The 19,270-nt window shown below is 41.8% G+C and overlaps 1 protein-coding gene across 1 annotated transcript in view; it reads right to left on the bottom strand.

Moving 5' to 3' along the window:
- Positions 1 to 938: 938 nt before the first annotated feature.
- LOC144762669 (uncharacterized) overlaps positions 939 to 19,270 on the bottom strand; it is a 162,764-nt gene continuing 144,432 nt past the window's right edge. Inside the window, exons 5-8 of the mRNA XM_078647906.1 lie at positions 9,395 to 9,475; positions 7,482 to 7,523; positions 4,150 to 4,172; positions 939 to 1,168 (exon numbers count right to left, since the gene is read on the bottom strand). Of these exons, the coding sequence (XP_078504032.1) occupies positions 939 to 1,168; positions 4,150 to 4,172; positions 7,482 to 7,523; positions 9,395 to 9,475 (376 nt within the window). The remainder of the gene's footprint in view (positions 1,169 to 4,149; positions 4,173 to 7,481; positions 7,524 to 9,394; positions 9,476 to 19,270) is intronic.

Genomic DNA, 19,270 nt, shown 5'->3' with positions numbered 1-19,270 from the left:
CAGGGCTAACCTGCCGCCGGCGATCGAACCAAGAGCCCCCATGTACCGGAGTCAGCTGCCCTGGCCACTGCACCACACCTCTTCCCTACAATCTGCCTGACTGATAGTGATGTCAATTTCCAACAGCCTATCTGCTTCAGAATGTCTGACATGAAAAGGCTGCCGGAAAGTGACTGTGGGGCCCCTAGCAGGGCCCCCTTCATCCTGTAGCCTCTGGCTTGGGCCAGAAGGGATACCTTAGGGACCCCCTGTAAAACCCTGCACTGTGTGACAGGCACCGTGGGGTGCCTGCGACAGGGTGCATGGTTTTACATACACCCCTCATTGTTACATATGGGAGCCTGTGTTGTCGGGCAGAACGCGGGCTCCCATATGTAACAATGGGACTCCGACTAAACAGGGTTCAGTCGCATCGTAATTGGTCGGGTGGAACTGCCGACCGCGAGTCGTTGGTTCCTGAATCTGAGACGGTGTCGGGCGGCAAGTTTCCAATCGACATTGTAATGAGACCCTAAGTATAAACCACTTTCAATGATGCTTCCTTAGTCAAATTCTAAAGATTCAGCAAATTCTCGAATCTCATGCGTATGTTTCTGACTTTTCTAATGATGACATCAGTCTAATATCTTCTAAATCACATATTCTGTTACCACTTAAGGTTTGAATCAAACCTGTAGTGCTAGCATAAGGTTTAGGTAGTACCACTGCAAAAACATTTCTAATATGAGTTTTTCTCCAGGAGAGATACATATCTATTTTCAAATGAGTAAAGTGCACATTTTTAGAAGCTGCAAATGAAAGTTCTTTTTTAAATATTTTAATTTCTATAATTGCAATAAAAGAATCAAAAAGGTTCACGACAGAAGAATTGTCAATCATTTCATATTCATCATAAGAGATATTCTGATTAATTATTGTCTTTCTCTTGATCTTTTTCTTTAGCGCTTTTTCCACCACTTTTCTTTTCTTGTGGACTTCAGTTCATGCATTTTGCTCTGGTTTCTGATTGGAGTTTGACCAACCATCCTCGTTGTCTTCATTTCCTCTATAACTAGTGAAAAAGGTGATTCTTCACGTTTCATAGATTTTCTCGCGGTGTCACTCTCTAAACTCAAGCTTGATGGCCCAGGTTCAGTTGAAGAAATGTTCATTGTCTCTCCTGTTGATACTAAAATTGTTTTGCGTTAGATTTTAGACCAACATCACATTTCTAGCATATCCTTACATTTTGCCTTGTATGTAATATTTTCATCCCTTAGAGTCTTCATTTTTAATCTCATCTTGGGATCAACCCATAACAATTCTCAAATTTAATTGGCACATCTTTCAATTTCTCAGGCTCTATCAATATTTTATCATATTAAAGAAAACTTCCTTTAAATTCTATTACCATACATATGAAATCTTCCCATTCAGGTCTTCCGTGGCAGGAGAAATATTTATGCACAGTCCTTTTTCTATGCTTTGAACTTCGGGATAATAGTCTCAGTTAAGTTATGTTACTTTAATTTTATATCGCACACAAATCACCCTAACGGGGTATCTTGGCGCTCAGCTTTTATTCTCTTACCGCATAGAGTCTTCGTTCATCTTTTACTCTTCAGCGCTGGTGCACAAACGGCTGCCATGCGCCAATGCAGGCACCCTTGCACCATTTTGCCATGGTGTCTGTGTTCAAATCAGGTTGTTTTGTGGGGGAAGGGACATCTTCCTTCACGAAAATGATGATTATGCCACCCCTGGTGAGGCGTAGGCATTTGACGCATTTTAAGGTTTACAGCATGTTGTAAATTTGGAAATATGTCAAATGCTATGGGTGTTACATGGGAACACCCACCATAACGCCCATGGCACACCTCTCCATCACAGTGTGAGGCAACGCAGCGACTTGTGCTGCGTTGACTCACATCATATCCATGAGGCCATGAAAAGCCATGCAGGGTGGCTTTACCTGGCCTCGTAGATATGGGTAAGCCCAGTGCGCTGCCGGAACATCATAAAAAGTGATGTTGGGATGGCAAACTAAGCTTATAAATAAGCCCCTCAGGGTCATATTCACTGCCATTTTATACACAGCAGCACAAGAAGTTAAGTTCCTGTGCTGTGTTACGTGAAAGAGAGAGAGCGGACCAGCGCCATATCTTCAAAGATATAGCGCAATTCAGCTCTCTCCCAGTGTTGCTGCACTTCTGACTGCCTGCTCTGTTTCCAGGATAGTTTTCCTGCACAAAACTACACTTTGAGATGAATTCCTCTTTGCGTGTGCAAAGAGGAAATAATGAGTAGAATTAAAGATATACAGGTACATGCATCATTGTAGGATTTTGCGATTCCTAAATTGCGATAATTAAGGAATCGCAATTTAGGAATTGCAAAATCCTATGCATCAAGAAACAGCAAAGATTTTTGCGATTTCTTAATATTCTCTATTTGCGATTCCTTAATTGCGAATCGCAATTAAGGAATTGCATTACATTGATTCCTATGGGCCTAGAGGCCCACAGGAATCAATGGGAAGGCATTCTCATTTTGCGAATTCGCAATTAAGGAATCGCAAAATGAGAATGCAATTTCAAGGGTGCAGGGGGGGTCCAAAGGACCCCCCCCTGCACCCCTGAAATGTCATGTAAGTACATTTTACTCACACACATGTCCCAAGGGCAGGTGTGTGTGTAAAATATCAGTTTCAAAAATGCATTTATTTGCACTTTTGAAACATTTCGCAAATTACCATGAAGGTTTACTTCATGGTAATTTTTTCCTTATAAATTGCGAATTCGCTAATTTTTAAAAATGATGCATAGCATTTAACCTCTTCAGTGCTGCGCGAATTTCGCTGCAGTGCTGAAGGGTTTAAAATCGTATTGGCTCATGACGGAAATGTTCCGTCATCAGCACCGGAGCACCGACACTGATGACGGAACCGTTCCGTCATGAGCATGGAAGGGGTTAAGAATTCGCTATTTTTGCAACTTCTTAAATGCTATCGCAATTTAAGAATTCGCAAATATTGCGACTTCTTAATTTGCGAAAAAATAAAAAATAATGATGCATCCCAAAAAAGCTTTTTGCATTCGCAAACGGCCGATTTTTGCGATTCGCACCGTTTGCGAATGCAAAACAGCTTGATGCATGTGGCTGATTGTTTCTTCTTACGTCTTCCTCAGGTAGGCGCACCATTCTGGTGCAAACCCATGTTTACAACCATGTTTACAAGTCTTTGTAAGAATGGGTTTGTGTCAAAGTTCATGGGTGGATGTACAGGAAGGTCATGCTCCACCCATGTAATGCCTACCTGAAGCATGATAACACAAGGTAGCGCTATGCACTGCCTTGTAATATATATATATTTTTTTACAAAGCCACGTAAAACCTCACCAATCGGTAATTGCATGTCTTTGTAAATCACAAAATTGATTTTGCATCTGGCTGACCCAAATGCAACCCTGGCACAAAATCTTGGTAAATCTGTGATCAAGATTGGGTTATTTTCTGGTCAACTGACTACTTAACTGCTCTAATTATATGGTTAGGTTGTTAAACGAACGTGTCCTCCTGTACTAAGATTTTCCTGGTGGTAGTGAAAGTATTCATTTTGCAAAAGTTGTACATTTAGATCGATGATATAATTTAAAGCATATTAACTAATTCATAAAACATACTGCGTGATTTGTTTTCAAACATATTGTTGTAAGTCCATTTTAAGAAGTTGGATTGATTCAAGTCGAGGTGTGTAATTGCATCACTGTTTTATTTTACAGATATATGATTTTGGAATAGAATTTTAAAGACAGAATTTATTTTAGAATTAAAAAGTGGAAATTAGTAAATGCAAACAACTTCTGTATTAATACTGCGAACGGTGAATATATGAATTGAGAAAATTATCTCATTATTTGTATTTTATATAAAGTGTCATGTATAATTTGCTGTGTTGTTTGTGGTCTGTGCATTTGGGTATAATTTCTAACAAGGGTCAGTGAGACCGGGTAGTCACCTCAGGGAGCTTACAGGATCTCAGTCAATAACATAGAAAACTAGAACGTTTTAAACCTGAAGCAAAGCAATATGCATTGATCTTCAGCCAAAAATAGAAGACTATTCTGCTTTAAATAATACGTTTATATGTGAGCCACCATTCATTCTCACCTGGGAAGCAGCAAAACCACCTCCTAAACAAAAGAGAAACAAAAAAGAGAGCGTTAATTAGCGAGAATAGCAAGAGCGCCAGAGGATAACAGAACCAAGGGCAAGAAGAAGAGGAGAAGGGAGAAAATAATGTATGAAAGAATAATGAAGGGAGGTAGGAGAAAGAGAGAAAGACAAAAAAAAGAAAAAAATGGAGGGAACGAGGAAGGCAGAGAACACAGATGGAAGAAAGAAAAGTGGACAGGAACGTGGAGGAAGTGGAAAAGAAGATTAGGGAAGCCAAGGAAATGTAGAGAAAGGGGAGACATGGCAAAGGAAGTGAACAGAAGGGAAAGTGATAGAGAAGGAAAAAGAAATGAGAAAAGATAAGAGAAAGAAAAGGAATTATAGTAAAAAGTTGAATAGAAGATAGATGGTATAACAGAGGTCGAATGGAAAAGACGAATGATGGAAGTCAAGTGAAAATTTTATTTGCATTCCAAAGGAAAATAATGAAAGTCAAACCAAGGGATGCAGGGAAAATGATACATTTGAAGGCAAAGTTATGGAAAGATAGGAAGGGAAAAAGACAGAAGAGAGGAGAAAGACATGACATGGGAGGAAATGGATTGAGAGAAGCGGAAGAGTAGATAAAAGGAAGGAAAGATCATCGGCACATGACAAATATCGGAGGTGAAAAAGGGCTAGTGGCATATGAAGCATAATAAAACTTTGTTCTTCTGCTAAAGCATTAAAGGATTATTCGTAGTCTAGTACTCTTTGTGGGCCACATAGGGTTTCACACCATATGGGTAATAATTTGGGCGGGTGGGTCCTTGTTTACTGTCTTAATTTACATTGTTTTTAAAATGTTGTTTGCTAAATAGTTTTGGACATGATCTTCTGACCCACATGAGGAAGGAAAATGACACACTGTTATTGGAATGATTTTGAGTTTTTAGACTATGCCCCAAATATTAATAATGTCACAACTAATACCACACGATCACCAACAATACCACCACTAATACCAGCACCACTAACAACAATAGTGCCATCAATACCACTTGCAACACCTTAACCAACACAAATACCTCCCCACCAATAACATTACCACCAGCACCGCTACCAAACATTGTCAAAGACTATAGGCCAGGCTTTAATGTGCTATCCAAAGGAAACATCATTTGGGAATGTTTGTGATTGTATGTGTTGTCACATTAAACCTAAATGTGTCAGTTGGCTTTGCCAATGCTTGTTTCTGCTGTCTCTGAAACGTTTTCTCTCTTTTTCTTTTTAGCAACACTTTGTGGGGTCCCTGATCCTGAGGGAGTTCTCAAACTTTTTTTTGTAAGAACGGCAGCTTCAAGATGGAGGATGGATTGCGCCCAGAAGACAAAAAAGAACATCCAATTGCTTGCGCCTCCATTCTTTCCTGCTCTTTGTGTCCCGCACTCCGTGGAGGGAATAGGACGGTTTTCAAACCGAGCTGTTCTCTCGAGCTTGTACCTGGCCAAATGTGTGTGGGCAATAGCCAATATGTTGCATTATGGGAAGAGGGTACCAAGAGTCCTTCACTAAATCTCCTATTAGGAGGGAAATTCTATTCCAGCCTTGTTAGCTCTGAACTAAACATTTTGAACTTTTTTTATTCAATAATACAAAAAGCAGACTTAACATGTTAAGCTTCCCACCCCAAAAAAACTGGCATGAACAGAAGCATCCCATGAACCCGTCCGAATCACAGATATTTCACAATAGCAGAGCACAGCAGTAAAGCCAGGAATTTATGAACAATCACTTCTTAGAGTGTATTGGTTAGTGGAGAAGTGTGGCTCACTGGTTAGAGCGGCAGACTCTGATGCAGAGGTCTGGCCCGGACCAGGGTTCAATTCCCGTCGCGGCAGGGTCTTAGGCTCAATGTCCTCGGACCCGATAATTCTCTCGCCTCGGTGCCTACTCTAATCATGGGTCCCACTCTGCAACTCTGGGCAATAGCTTGCTTAATCTCCACACTGGCCCTACCGCTAGGATACCTGGCTTCACCTTGGGGTGCCCAGGAGTGGGCACCTCACAGGAACAGGCCAGGATGGGTTCCTCAGCGGCACAGCGCAGGGACACACTGGCTAGAGTAACCAGGTCCTTTATAAGCTCAGGATTATTATTATTATTAGAGGTGTCATCATCCCATCATGTGCATCGCAATGGCACCAAAATAGGTATAGGTTCACATTTCAAACATGCCAGAGCCTCATGGTGTTTAGTGCCACTCCCCTCTCCTCCCCATCCTCCTGCCCCACCCATTTCCCCTTTATCAATTCACAATTCACAATTCCCCTTTCCCCATCCCCATCCCCATCCCCCTCCCCTTTCCCCTTGCCAATATGTTGCATTATGGGAAGAGGGTACCAAGAGCCCTTCACTAAATCTCCTATTAGGAGGGAAATTCTATTCCAGCCTTGTTAGCTCTGAACTAAACATTTTGAACTTTTTTTATTCAATAATACAAAAAGCAGACTTAACATGTTAAGCTTCCCACCCAAAAAAACTGGCATGAACAGAAGCATCCCATGAACCCGTCCGAATCACAGATATTTCACAATAGCAGAGCACAGCAGTAAAGCCAGGAATTTATGAACAATCACTTCTTAGAGTGTATTGGTTAGTGGAGAAGTGTGGCTCACTGGTTAGAGCGGCAGACTCTGATGCAGAGGTCTGGCCCGGACCAGGGTTCAATTCCCGTCGCGGCAGGGTCTTAGGCTCAATGTCCTCGGACCCGATAATTCTCTTGCCTCGGTGCCTACTCTAATCATGGGTCCCACTCTGCAACTCTGGGCAATAGCTTGCTTAATCTCCACACTGGCCCTACCGCTAGGATGCCTGGCTTCACCTTGGGGTGCCCAGGAGTGGGCACCTCACAGGAACAGGCCAGGATGGGTTCCTCAGCGGCACAGCGCAGGGACACACTGGCTAGAATAACCAGGTCCTTTATAAGCTCAGGATTATTATTATTATTAGAGGTGTCATCATCCCATCATGTGCATCGCAATGGCACCAAAATAGGTATAGGTTCACATTTCAAACATGCCAGAGCCTCATGGTGTTTAGTGCCACTCCCCTCTCCTCCCCCTCCTCCTGCCCCACCCATTTCCCCTTTATCAATTCACAATTCCCCTTTCCCCATCCCCATCCCCCTCCCCTTTCCCCATCTCCACCCCCCTTGCTGAACCCTTCCCTTCCACTTGCCTTGCAGCCCCTCCTCCCCAATTGTTGAGGCGTGTCAGTGTCGCCACTCCTTCTCCTGTGGCACATACAAAACAAAGACAGGAACACTATACAACATCCAACCTTACCTCCACCCATGAGTGTTTGATTGGCTGTTGTTTATCTGGCTGCTTTGAGAAAGAGAGAGAGAGAGAGGTTCACAACTTAATAAATATGAATATATATATAAAGGAAAGACTCACAATGTTTACACAACAATCCTTGCATTCTGTGTAAGAATGTTCTGGCCGAGGGACTTGTCCAACATAGAAGGATATCCAGAGCATATTATTGTCTGAAATACCATGTGCTGTAAATTGCTCAGAGCACACCTTTGCTAGTATAAAAACCACAGCAAGGAGGGAAGTGCAGTGTGAGAATCTTGGCCTCATATTCTATGGCATTGTACTTCACGTGCCAGTGGACCACGGGTGGGTAAATATTAAAAGGCCATATGTGTATATTTGGCACTAGTCTGGAACAATGGGTATGAGTGGGAATTATTGTGTTTGATGTGTCTCTCAGCAATTCTAAATTGAAATAGACATTGACTACAGCTTCCGAGTCTCACAACAACTGAAACTATACTCTGGAACTATAGGTAGGGTAAAACCTCCAGATAGTTCTAAGGGGAGAACTCGGTCTTGAAAGCGGAAAAACTGAATGGTTCTTGCAATAACAATACTGTGCCTCCCCCTGCTCTTGATTTCATAATTTTTCAACATTCCTAGGATACTTCCTGGAAGGGGGGCTCATACCTGGAGTCCCTTCACAGTTAATCTGCATGATTTGTTAGTGAGTTACTCACCAGCATATCAATAAATAATAATTCCAGATTTGCAACGCCTGATTTATCAGCCCTAAGAGTATCCAGGCACTGGGGGCCATCGGGGAGATTAAGTAGGCTATTTCCCAGAGTCACATGATGCTGATCTGCTGCCGGAACTCGCCCCATGCTCCAGAGTCAGCCGCGCTGGCCGCTGCGCCACACGTCTCCTAGGACTTGACTCTGCTAGCGGTGTAGTTCAGCAGCTGTGGAACTCCCTTTACCGGGAGTGACTACTGTTGGCTGCAGCTGAAGATATGGCTTTAAGGTACAAACCATTTACCTCCCTCTTCAGGATTTGGACAAGTCCTATTGTCCCACACCGGTAAACATAAATTGTCATGAATAGCTACACATCTCCAAGAATGCAAAATCAGTGGGTGTGATATTCCAGTATTGGAGAGAGATGGCAGGGATAAATGATCGATTCCTCAACTTAAACCAACAGCCATACACTTCACCCAAAATAATGCCCTTTGTTCTCTAGGCAAGAAGGCAACCCAGTCTTCAGAAGCCACAAGAACAAGCAATCAGAAGTCTTGGAAGCCCAGTGTTAGCAACTATATAGGGAGGCCAGGGGTAATTTTGAGCCACTACTCTACCCTGTTAGCATATGCAGACCCGCTGCAGCCAACGTGACTCTGAGTCCAATATTTGTTTATAGGTTGAGTGACTCCTGATTGAGCAAGATCTCCTTGCAGCTGAGTGCAGTGAGTGACTGCACCTGCCTGCAGGGGGATGTCTGAGGGGCGGGTCCAAGGGACCCCCCCCCCACAGAGTGCTGCCTTTAGGAGGCGCACTGAAAGGCATGTTTGCTTCTGTGCATACGTAAGAAATATGCTGCGGGTACAGCAGCAAAGTTATTCCCTCATCTGCATGGGGCAAAGCTCCCATGCAAATGAGGGAACGTCTTCTCATGATAGCAATGGTGCTGCATGTCTGCCAGTGGAATCTGTTTTACAGAAGGGGCTCACAAGCATCTGTCGGCCCTTCTGTAATACCATTGTGCCCCGGGGGCACAAATAGTGGACACACACGCCTATTGCGCCCCAGGCCACAGTGTACAATACCGTCCCAGACCTCTGGGGTACCACTTTAGAATGCAGATCAAGCTTTGAGGGGTATCAGTGTCCTTAATCTGCTCAGAACCTCTTAAGGAATTTCCTAGTAACGTACTGTGTTAAATCCAGTTCGATGCCACTGTCTGCCTGGCATGGCCCTGAGGTTTGTCCAAATAAACCTTCTTGATCGCCAGAACTAAAGAATAAAAGAAAGAGACACTTAGTCCTCTAAATTGCACAGCTCAGCAATGACATTCATGAAATGAGACACAGCCATGGGGAAGAAAACCTGAAAACCCTTAGTAACACTGTGCTAAGTCCCACAGGATATCTGTCACATTTGTAAAGGATACCCATCCGCCAGACTATAAATCATAGCCTAAGTTACTTATGAGCATGTGCTTTATTTTGTCTACTAAACCCTACAATAATTTTACTCTAAGTCTGTAATACATTTTGTGGCATTTTCTTTCCATGGTTATTTATTAATCCTCAGTTTTTGCCGTCTACTATTATATTTGGATTTTAAATGTTCATTCAGAAGGGAAACGTTTTTGAGAGAGTAACACTATGAGACTCTAATCTGTTTATTGTTCTAAGCAGAAACTGAACTCGATGTTCTCAATTTCTATGTCATTGTTACCTTTGAAAAGGGCCTGTGTTGTCTGTAAAGTGAATATGTTAGTCAGTGTGCATACGTATTCTGTCAGTTAAATAAAATATAGCACTGCATATATAATGGGGCATACTTTTTCCAGGAAATCTTTATCCCTTTGTTCGCCCAAATAAATGAATTTATCGCCTGCTGAATTTTATGTATGGTAATTTTATTGAAATGTAATGGTATGGAGTTAAACAAAAAGGTTATCTTTGGCAATATGGTCATTTTAACCAGACTGACTCTTCCTAGGATCGTTAGCGGAAGATGCACCCAGCTATTCATTAATTGAATGATCTCTTTAAAGACCCTCCTCAAATTAGTTTCCGCAATTTCAATAATATCCTGAACTATCCTTAGCCCAAGATATCGCATTTCCCTTTTAACCTGGGGGTTGGTGCTTATTTGATTCCATACCATGATTTCTGCTTTATGCTCATTGACTGAGTACCCAGACACTTCTCCAAAATCTTGCGCTATTCTTAGAATAGTGGGTAGGGCACTGCTCAGATCTGATGAGTACACAATTAAATCGACGGCGTAAAGCGCAACCTTTCCAACCCAATCTCCCTGTTGGAATGGAAAGATATCAGATGAAGTTCTCAGTCTGGATGCAAAAGGTTCCATATAATAATTAAAAAGTAGCGGGGAGAGGGGGCAGCTCTGTATTGTGCCTCTAAGTATCTTAAAAGGTGAGGATAACTTCCCATTTACTAACACCCTTGCTACAGGCTCCTGATATATTAACTGTATAGCTCTACAGAATTTTTCACCAAGGTTATATCTTTCTAATGCCGCTAATAAGTAAGACCATCTCACCTTGTCAAAAGCTTCTGAGGCATCCAATGTTGTTATTGCTAAGGGAGTATTGAAAGATGTCGCAATATCAATAGCTCCGATTAATTCATAAGTGAGTTCGTGCAAGTACCTCCCCTTCACAAACCCTCTCTGATCTTCATGTATTGTGCCACCTGACAGTTTGGCTAGTCTGCTAGCCAATATTTTCGAAAAGATTTTGTAGGCTGAATTTAAAAGTGATATCGGTCTGTACGACTCACAAACCGTCGGATCTTTATCTGTTTTCAGGATCAGAGTAACTGTAGCCTCATTCCAGGATTTCGGTAACTGCATGCCCTGTTCTAGTACTTCACCCATAGCTATTGTCAATATAGGTGATAATACTTCAGCTAGCGTTTTATAAAGCTCCATGGGAATGCCATCGGGCCCGGCTGCTTTACCCCCCTTACTTGAGTGAATAGCCCTGATTACTTCCTCCTGAGTAATCGCTTGGTTTAAAAGATCTTGTTGGTTCAGATCTATTGGGTGGATTGAGTCCGCTAGCCAGCCCTCTATCTCGACATCAGATTATCCTTCTTTCTCTTCCGTGTATAGGGCACAATAAAACTCTTTAAAGGCTTCCCTAATGTCCGTATCTCTGTTTAGAACAAATTAGATTTGTCTTCTTTAATCTCCCCAATCCTATTCCTATTCAGATCTGCCTTGACCTTCCAGGCAAGAAGGTTGCTTGCTCCCTCTCCATATTCAAAGTGGAGTAGTTTACTAGCTTCACACCTATTTTTAACCCTTGTTTGGAGAACCTCTGATAGTTGGTTTTTCAGTGCTAGCTGCTTCTTCTCTAGGTCTGCCTTTTGCTCCTCTGAGATTATACCTTTCAACTCTATATTCAATAGCTCCATTTTTTCCTCTAGCCCCGTGATTTCCCTTTTGTACTTTTTGTTTCTATAGCAGGTTGCACTGGTGATCTGTCCTCTAATGAATACTTGTAAGGTGTCCCAGACTATTGCATTTGCAGCTGAACCACTATTAGTTGCGATAAACTCCCGAACCTCCTCTTTCAATTTACCCATTATCTCCGTGTCGGTCAGTATTGTGCGATCTAGGGTCCACCTCTTTTCCTGACAGCTGGTATTATTTTCTAATGTTAATAAAACTGCTGAATGATCTAAAAGGTATGCTGGCTTATACTCGATATGTGGGATATCTTCTCTAAGTCTCCAGTCTACTAAAAACTAATCTATTCTGGACATAGTACGATATTTTTTTATTATAAAAAGATACACCCTGTTGGTTGCCTACCCTTTCTCTCCAAATATCACAGAGGTTGTGCTGCGCCATCATGGTTTTTAAGAATGCACGCATATCAGGTGTAGGTGTTGTTCTTGTCCTACTTGACTTATCTAATTATAAGTCTAAAACCACATTAAAATCTCCTCTCAGTATAATTGGGGCGGGGAATTCTAACAAATTAGTACAGAGATTTTTTAAAGGTTCACAGTCATCCTGGTTTGGACCATAGTAGCCTACTAGCGTTAATGGGTTATCCTCGATTTTTACTTCTACTATAACCCACCTCCCTACTTTATCCACCCTTGATTTAGTCATGCATAATTTAGTTTGTTTTTTCACAACTATAGCAACTCCTCTAACATTCGCACTCTGATCCGTGCAAATCACCTGCTGCACCCATCTTTGTTTTTTAAAAAGATCAACACATTCCTTCATATTTAAGTGTGTCTCCTGTAAGATAAGGATTTGAGCAGAGGAGTCTCTAAGATATTGTAGTATCCTATCCCTACGGCCCTTTACACGCAGCCCATTGACATTCCAGGTCAAAATTTGAATGGACATGCCTTTACTGTATTTGAACTCTTTTCTCTATCCATGGTGTTTGAGGACTTTCTTTTTTTGTTTTTTCCCATATGCTCCCCACCCGTGCTGACCTGCTTCCCAACCCTCCCACCCAGTGCCCTGGAGAACCCACCCCTGCTTCTTCTTCTTGGACCTGATCTTAGTCCAAATTCTTTTCTATGCTCTGCTGTTCCCAATAGACTAAAAACATATTGTGTGTCTATCAATAAGGGCCTACCAATGTGTTTCTAACACTAACTTCCTCCTTTACCACTTCCATTCCCTCCAGCACCATCACCCTTAATGTTTTCTAACATCTCATCTGCCTTACTTATGCACCCTATCATGTGCATTTTATTGTTATACATTATTCGAAGCGAGGCCGGGAATTTAAATTGTACTGTTGGCCCTAATTTCCCGAAATCATCCATACGCTTACCCAGCTCCCACTGCCTGTCTAAGATCGCTCGTGATAGGTCTGATCTTATTTCAAATGTATAATCTGGGCCTTTCAATGATTTTAACTTTAATGCGGATGTGAGAATTTTTTCTTTCAATGCATATGTCTGAAAGTTGATAAGGATCTTTCTTGGCTTCGCCCTACCTGGCGCTTTTCGAAATGGGTCCCTGTGTATTCTTTGTATGTCTTTTAGGATATCGTCCTCACTCTCATCTAGCTGGGCTGCAGCCTTAATAAGAGACACCACATATAGTTTTAAATCATCCCTCTCACTTCCTTCAGGAATATTTAGAATCCTCAAATTGTTCCGTCTCGAGTTATTCTCCAATTGTTCCAGTTTTTCCTGTAGACCCTGCTCCTCTCTATGCAGAGTTTGGAGCTCCATTTTATTAGTTGCAAGATCCTTTTTTAATTCCTCTATAGTGTTCTCGAGTACTTCAGTTCTCTCTGTTAAGGAATCCAATTTGTTATCCAGTGTCTCACAAAACCCAAGTATTTCATGTTGATTAGCTTCTGAAACAGAGAACCCCTTTTTGATGTCTAGCGTTAATGATCCCAACAATGCTTCCAAAGCGCTATACTGTGCCTCACTCGGGGTTCTACTATCCAAGTTTATATTTGTATTTGTATTTTGGGCAGCTGTGAGGCCTCCATGACCGATGGAGTCATTAGTGAGGGAGTGTTCCTGAGACTCCACTCTGTTCTTACTCATAGTTCTATCTATCTTTGTAGCCATGCTACTCTCTTGGATACTGTCCTGACCATGCTGCTCTCTATTCCCATCTCTGATTCAACATCTTCACCAGTAGCTCCACTGATATCTCCTATATCCATATTCTCTGATTCAACTTGAGGGCTCAGGACCTCTATATGCGATGGTCTCTTTAGTGCTAAAACTGACAGTTGCACTTTAAAGAAAGTGTGTAGAGAAGGTGTAAATTTCGGTTTGGTGCCCGGTAGTGGTTCTTTGTGTTTCTGTTTTTTGCCCCGTTTTTTTATTTCTCTCTTAGACTCCTTCCTAGATTTTTGTAACAGGAGACTTTTGTGGTCTTTTTGTGTGCTTGTTGTGGGAATGGGAGAGGGAGAGGGAGACGCAGGAGCCGCTGGAAGCACTTGATCCTGCCTCTGCTTGCAAGCTATGATCATCTGACACCCCTCCAGCAGCCTCTGCAACTCTCTGCCCCCCAAAAACACCACAAAATCCCCCCACACTGACCCTCCTACCTCTTTCGTCTTGGACCTCACTTCTGTCAATGGCGACGGTGAGCAGCTCCTCTCTGCCAGCTCCTCGTGTTGCAGGCCGGGCTGGTGCAGTGCTTGTGCTGACACTGCCACCGCCCGATCTAAGGAAACCTCTTGTGGCAGCCCTGCGGCTCTTCCTGAGCTCCAGGTCGGCCGAGAAACAACGCGGACCAGAGTCTGTAACCGAGGGTGAAAGCGGCTCCAGAGCAGACCTAGAGGTAAGGCACATTAGTTGCTGTTTTCCCTTTCTTGTTTTGTGAAAATACAGCGGTCGGAGCCTATCTCCTTTAATTACCAGACACACCGCACTTTGCGCAGGGAACAGCAGAGCTTGCGACCTGCTTACTAAGTGGCCGCCATGTTCTCAAGGAGGAGGGAGAAGGGAGGCTTAACATTGCCAGACATACAATACTATGAATGGGCATTCCAGCAAAAAAATTCTAGAATGTTAGCAAAGACACCAGATAGCTCTATAATAGGTTCAAAGTTTTTAGCAATGTTGAAACTATCTAGAATAAATACAGTAGGATTCCTTTTTAAATTTGGCGACCCCAAATTCTTTAAAAAAATCAAACTAAAGGTGCTCCATTCGATGGCGAAAATGTGGTATCACATTAGAGGCCTTTCAAAACTAAATTACTACTCTTACTTTGCTCCAGTTTGGGAAACACCCGGGACTCCTGAGTGCCTAGATGATATACTGGTGGTACCCATCAAAAACGCCAACCTTAATGTTTGGGGGGACCTGACCAGGGAAGGAGACTTGCTGCCCTGGCAAGATCTCAATGGGCTGACGAAAAACACTCTTTCAAAGTTTAAATATTTTCAATTAAGAAGCTGGCAGCAAAGTAGAAAACAGGCACTTGGCGTTGGCAACATATTAGAGGAGCAACTGGTAACAAAACCCATTGGAATTAAGGAGGTAGCATTTTGGTACTGGCATCTTATGGAGACCATGGACGGAGAGTTCATGCTGGCTTAGGAATTATGGGGAACATGCTTGCCGAAGGAGCAACTGCAGAATATTTGGCAAGTATCTATGTGCACACTTTACATCACTGTTAAACCTGCCTTTCGAAGTAGGAACCACCTTTTTTCGCTCCACAAGGCTTAGATATCACCTGAAAAACTATCAAAGATGGGGAACAGGAGTCGAACATGTTGTGGTAAATGTGGTTTGGAAAAAGCAACGGCCGTGCACATGTTCTATCAATGTCCGGAGATCAGAGGTTTTTGGGACAAAGTGGAGTCATCATTGTCAGGTATTTTGAACCAGAAAATAAAGGTAAGCCTGTCCGTGGTTATATTTGGAGTAGGGGATGTTTTTAGGGGCCACTCAAGAAATCTGCTGTTTTATGCTATGCTACTTGCAAGAAGAGAGATCTGTCACAAATGGGTGAGCAATATATCCCAGCAGCACTCTGAATGGTTGGAATCCCTTCTGTATATGTCCAGAATGGATCTATTAGGAAAAAAAACTAAGAAGAATGATTTATGGAAATTGTCGATGGCATGGATGGAGTCCCCAGACAGGGCGGTGTAGAATTTGAAGGGTATGGTAGATCAAGAACATAGCTATGTCCAATGGTTACAACGGCATTTCTACTCTGGTCTGCTAAAGATCTTCTTCCTCGATATACCGAATTCTAAAGCAGCGCCGGTGTAGGTCCTTATGCCGAGTGAGAGATATAGCCGCTTGAAGGAATATGCCCATCGTAGTAAGCCCAACAGTGGTCAGTATCTTTCGCAGATAAAGGGCTGAAAAAATTGGACATAGGAACCTTCTAAGGTGAATGAGGACAAAATGAAAAAAAAAAAAAATATATATATATATATATATATATATATATATATATATATATATATATATATATATATGAACCACCGCTCCAAAAGATACCGCGGGTTGCAGCACCCTCACGGAGAAAAACGGACAACAACCTTGGGTAGCGTAATCAGTGTCTCTTTATTTTCTTTTCTTTATAGAGTGCAGCAGAAGTGCCATAGACCGGACGCGTTTCGGCGACCCTGTCGCCTTGTTCACCGGAATTAACGAGTATTTGCCATTACACACCAAACAAGTTTAAAAAATGGCAATTCACCAATCATAGCACTTAATTCTGTACCACGTGACCACATTGTCCGATTTAGTAAACATAATAGACAGACTGTTTCCAAACATGGTGTTTTATACCTATATGCTTGAAACTAATTGCCATTGATTCTAACAGTTCAAATACAGTTTTGTATACGCCAAAGTTTCAGTTCTCATAGAGAAACCACCTGATTCTGACCTTTGTATATCTCAATAATATTATGTCAATATACATTATATCAGTGCAAATACTTTATAAAATTGTCATAGACATCACGGGTTCTCAGAACTATATACATATATATTAACAAACAGTCCATCTAAATAATCTAAAAAGTTGCATATGTATCTTCACTGGTTAAAAAATCAGAAAAAGTGCTAAAGTGTCCATAAAGTGCAAAGTGTAAAGTGCATATCTTCTATGTGCAAAATACAATAGATTCCCCAGCCGGGGAATCTAATACAGGAAAGAACTAGCAGCAGTTGGGGACAAGATAACCATCAGAACTTATACATAATTGGTTGCATAATCCAACACGCTAAAGTGGCTAATGCTTGTTCGCTACCTAACATCAAAATTAATCCATATAGCCAAAATACATGAAATTTATAAAAAATACAGAGAATATATGAATGCATAGTACGACATATCATAGTTGCTAATAAATGCCCAGTAAGATACGATAAAAGCATAACCCTAAAATTAGAGTTACGTTAAAATCAAAACCTCCCCAAGCATTAAAAACAACAGATAATCTTAATGTCCCTGATACTTTCAAGATGTACTTATATAAAATTCTTTTCATGTATATACACTTATATTTCATTCATTGCAAAGCATATTAGAACAGATAAATTCATAAAAAGAATGATAAGCTTCAGAGATAATGGTACAAATCTTCGCAAATGTTAAGGCCCTTTGGGCTCTTGGTGTCTAACTCTAAGATGTATTTAGTCTCCAACCTTCTAAGGGACTTATCTCTGTCTCCGCCCCTTTTGTTTACTGGCACACTGTCAATTACAAAGTAAGACAAGACATTCAAATTCCCCCCATGTACTGTCTTTACATGTCTTGCCACTGGATACGAATGATCAGAATTGACAGTCGCTCTTAGGTGTTGGAGAATCCGAGCCTGAACTGGTAACTTCGTACTACCTACATACCGGAGTCCGCATGTACAAGATAAAACATAAACTGCGAACTCAGTCTTGCATAAGGTGAATGAGGACAAAATGAAAAAAAAAAATATATATATATATATATATATATATATATATATATATATATATATATATATATATATATAATGGGGCATATTGACGAAGAAATGACACAGCTTGGCGCTTCAAGCAATTTAGCAGCACCACGCTGTGTCATTTAAAAAATGTAGGGATGCGCTGTATTCACAAGAATATGGCACACCCCTGTGTTTTCGCTTGCGGCGGCTCTAAAAAAGCTGACTAGTGCTCAATGCAGACACCCTGGCGCCATAGTGCAAGGGGGCCTGTGTTGCACGGATGATTGTTTATGTGCAGGTAGGGACACCTTACTGCTCTTAAACATTCATTAAAGGTGATTAGCTCTTTCTATGTGTGCTGCAGACATAGAAAAACTAAAAACAAGGAGAATCAAAAGTATTTCTCCTCGGTATGCCACTCTAACGCCTGCTTTTCGATGGTGTTAGTTTTCGGCGGTGTCTCAGATTTACAGAGCCTTCTAATCTGGGGCAGCGTCAAAAAGCAAAGGGTGTTGCGGTAGAACGCCCACAGCAACACCCATTGCATGCCCCTTTCATTCAGAAAACTGTGTGAAAGGGTACGGAATTTACAATGCGACGTTAAGCCACACAAAGTGGCTTAGCACCGCATTGTAAATATGAAGCAGGGTATTGCACCACAGGAGCGTCATAAAAAGTGATGCTCCTGTGACGCAATGCCCTTGTAAATACGCCCCAATGTTTTTTGAAATGGCACAGCTCTGAAGGCCATGGTGACATGCATGAACACATGTTCGGTAGGCCTTAATTTGGCAGGACTTTCCAGGATTATTTCAAGATCATGTTCCCTATTTTCCTATTGTGAGGGGTGGGGGTGCCAATGGAATCCCGAGGTACACCGCCTTATGGTCCAGTAAGCATAGTTAATGAAAAACGGGCTAAACCATCTGTTGAACTCAATAATCAATCCAAAGCATGCCTGACTTTTAAAGTAATGCCATCTAAACTTTGAGTGGCTAGAGCTATGCTCCTAGGAGGTCCCCTTTGTCTGTTTAGATGTCACAGTAACTGAAGGTGTTTAAATGGTTCTGTTTAAGTATGAATTAGGCCACTGAATCTTCCCATAGGCTATTTTGAGAGGATTGTTCAACAAACTGGCCTAAAAAAATGAAAGAAAATCTGCTATGAGAGATGAGAAATAGAGCATTGCACAAGGAGGGACTTGCAGTTGAGAATCGATTCACAGAAAAGTTGTTCAACGAGGAAGCTTTAAAATGCATTTTTCAACTGTATTGAGTTTGAGTAAAGGTTTTCAGCTTTCAATTGAGCATTACTTTTGTGGAAGGGCATTTCACAGAAAAACTCTCCTAACAGAGAAGGGTTTTTAATTGGGCTTGTTAGTGTCACTTTTTAGTAAGTGATCTCCAGAACTCTGGAAAATGCGACCTTGCTTAAAGTTGTCATTTAATATGGTCAGCACAGCAGTATAAGGGTGGCTGCCATTATGACTGGATAGTGGAACAGCTCTTCAGGTCCTGAAATACAGCCCTGGAACCATGAGCACTGGTGAATGTATGGCTGACTTGCTTTAATGCAGATATCCTGGTTACAAGTCAGACTGTACTTTTAGGCTTGAATCACTCCTGATCTCTATGTTTTAAATACTGTAT

The sequence above is a fragment of the Lissotriton helveticus genome, chromosome 6 (genome assembly GCF_964261635.1).
Source record: "Lissotriton helveticus chromosome 6, aLisHel1.1, whole genome shotgun sequence".
NCBI classification, from domain to species: domain Eukaryota; kingdom Metazoa; phylum Chordata; class Amphibia; order Caudata; family Salamandridae; genus Lissotriton; species Lissotriton helveticus.
This window is presented reverse-complemented; position numbering and strand designations above follow the sequence as displayed.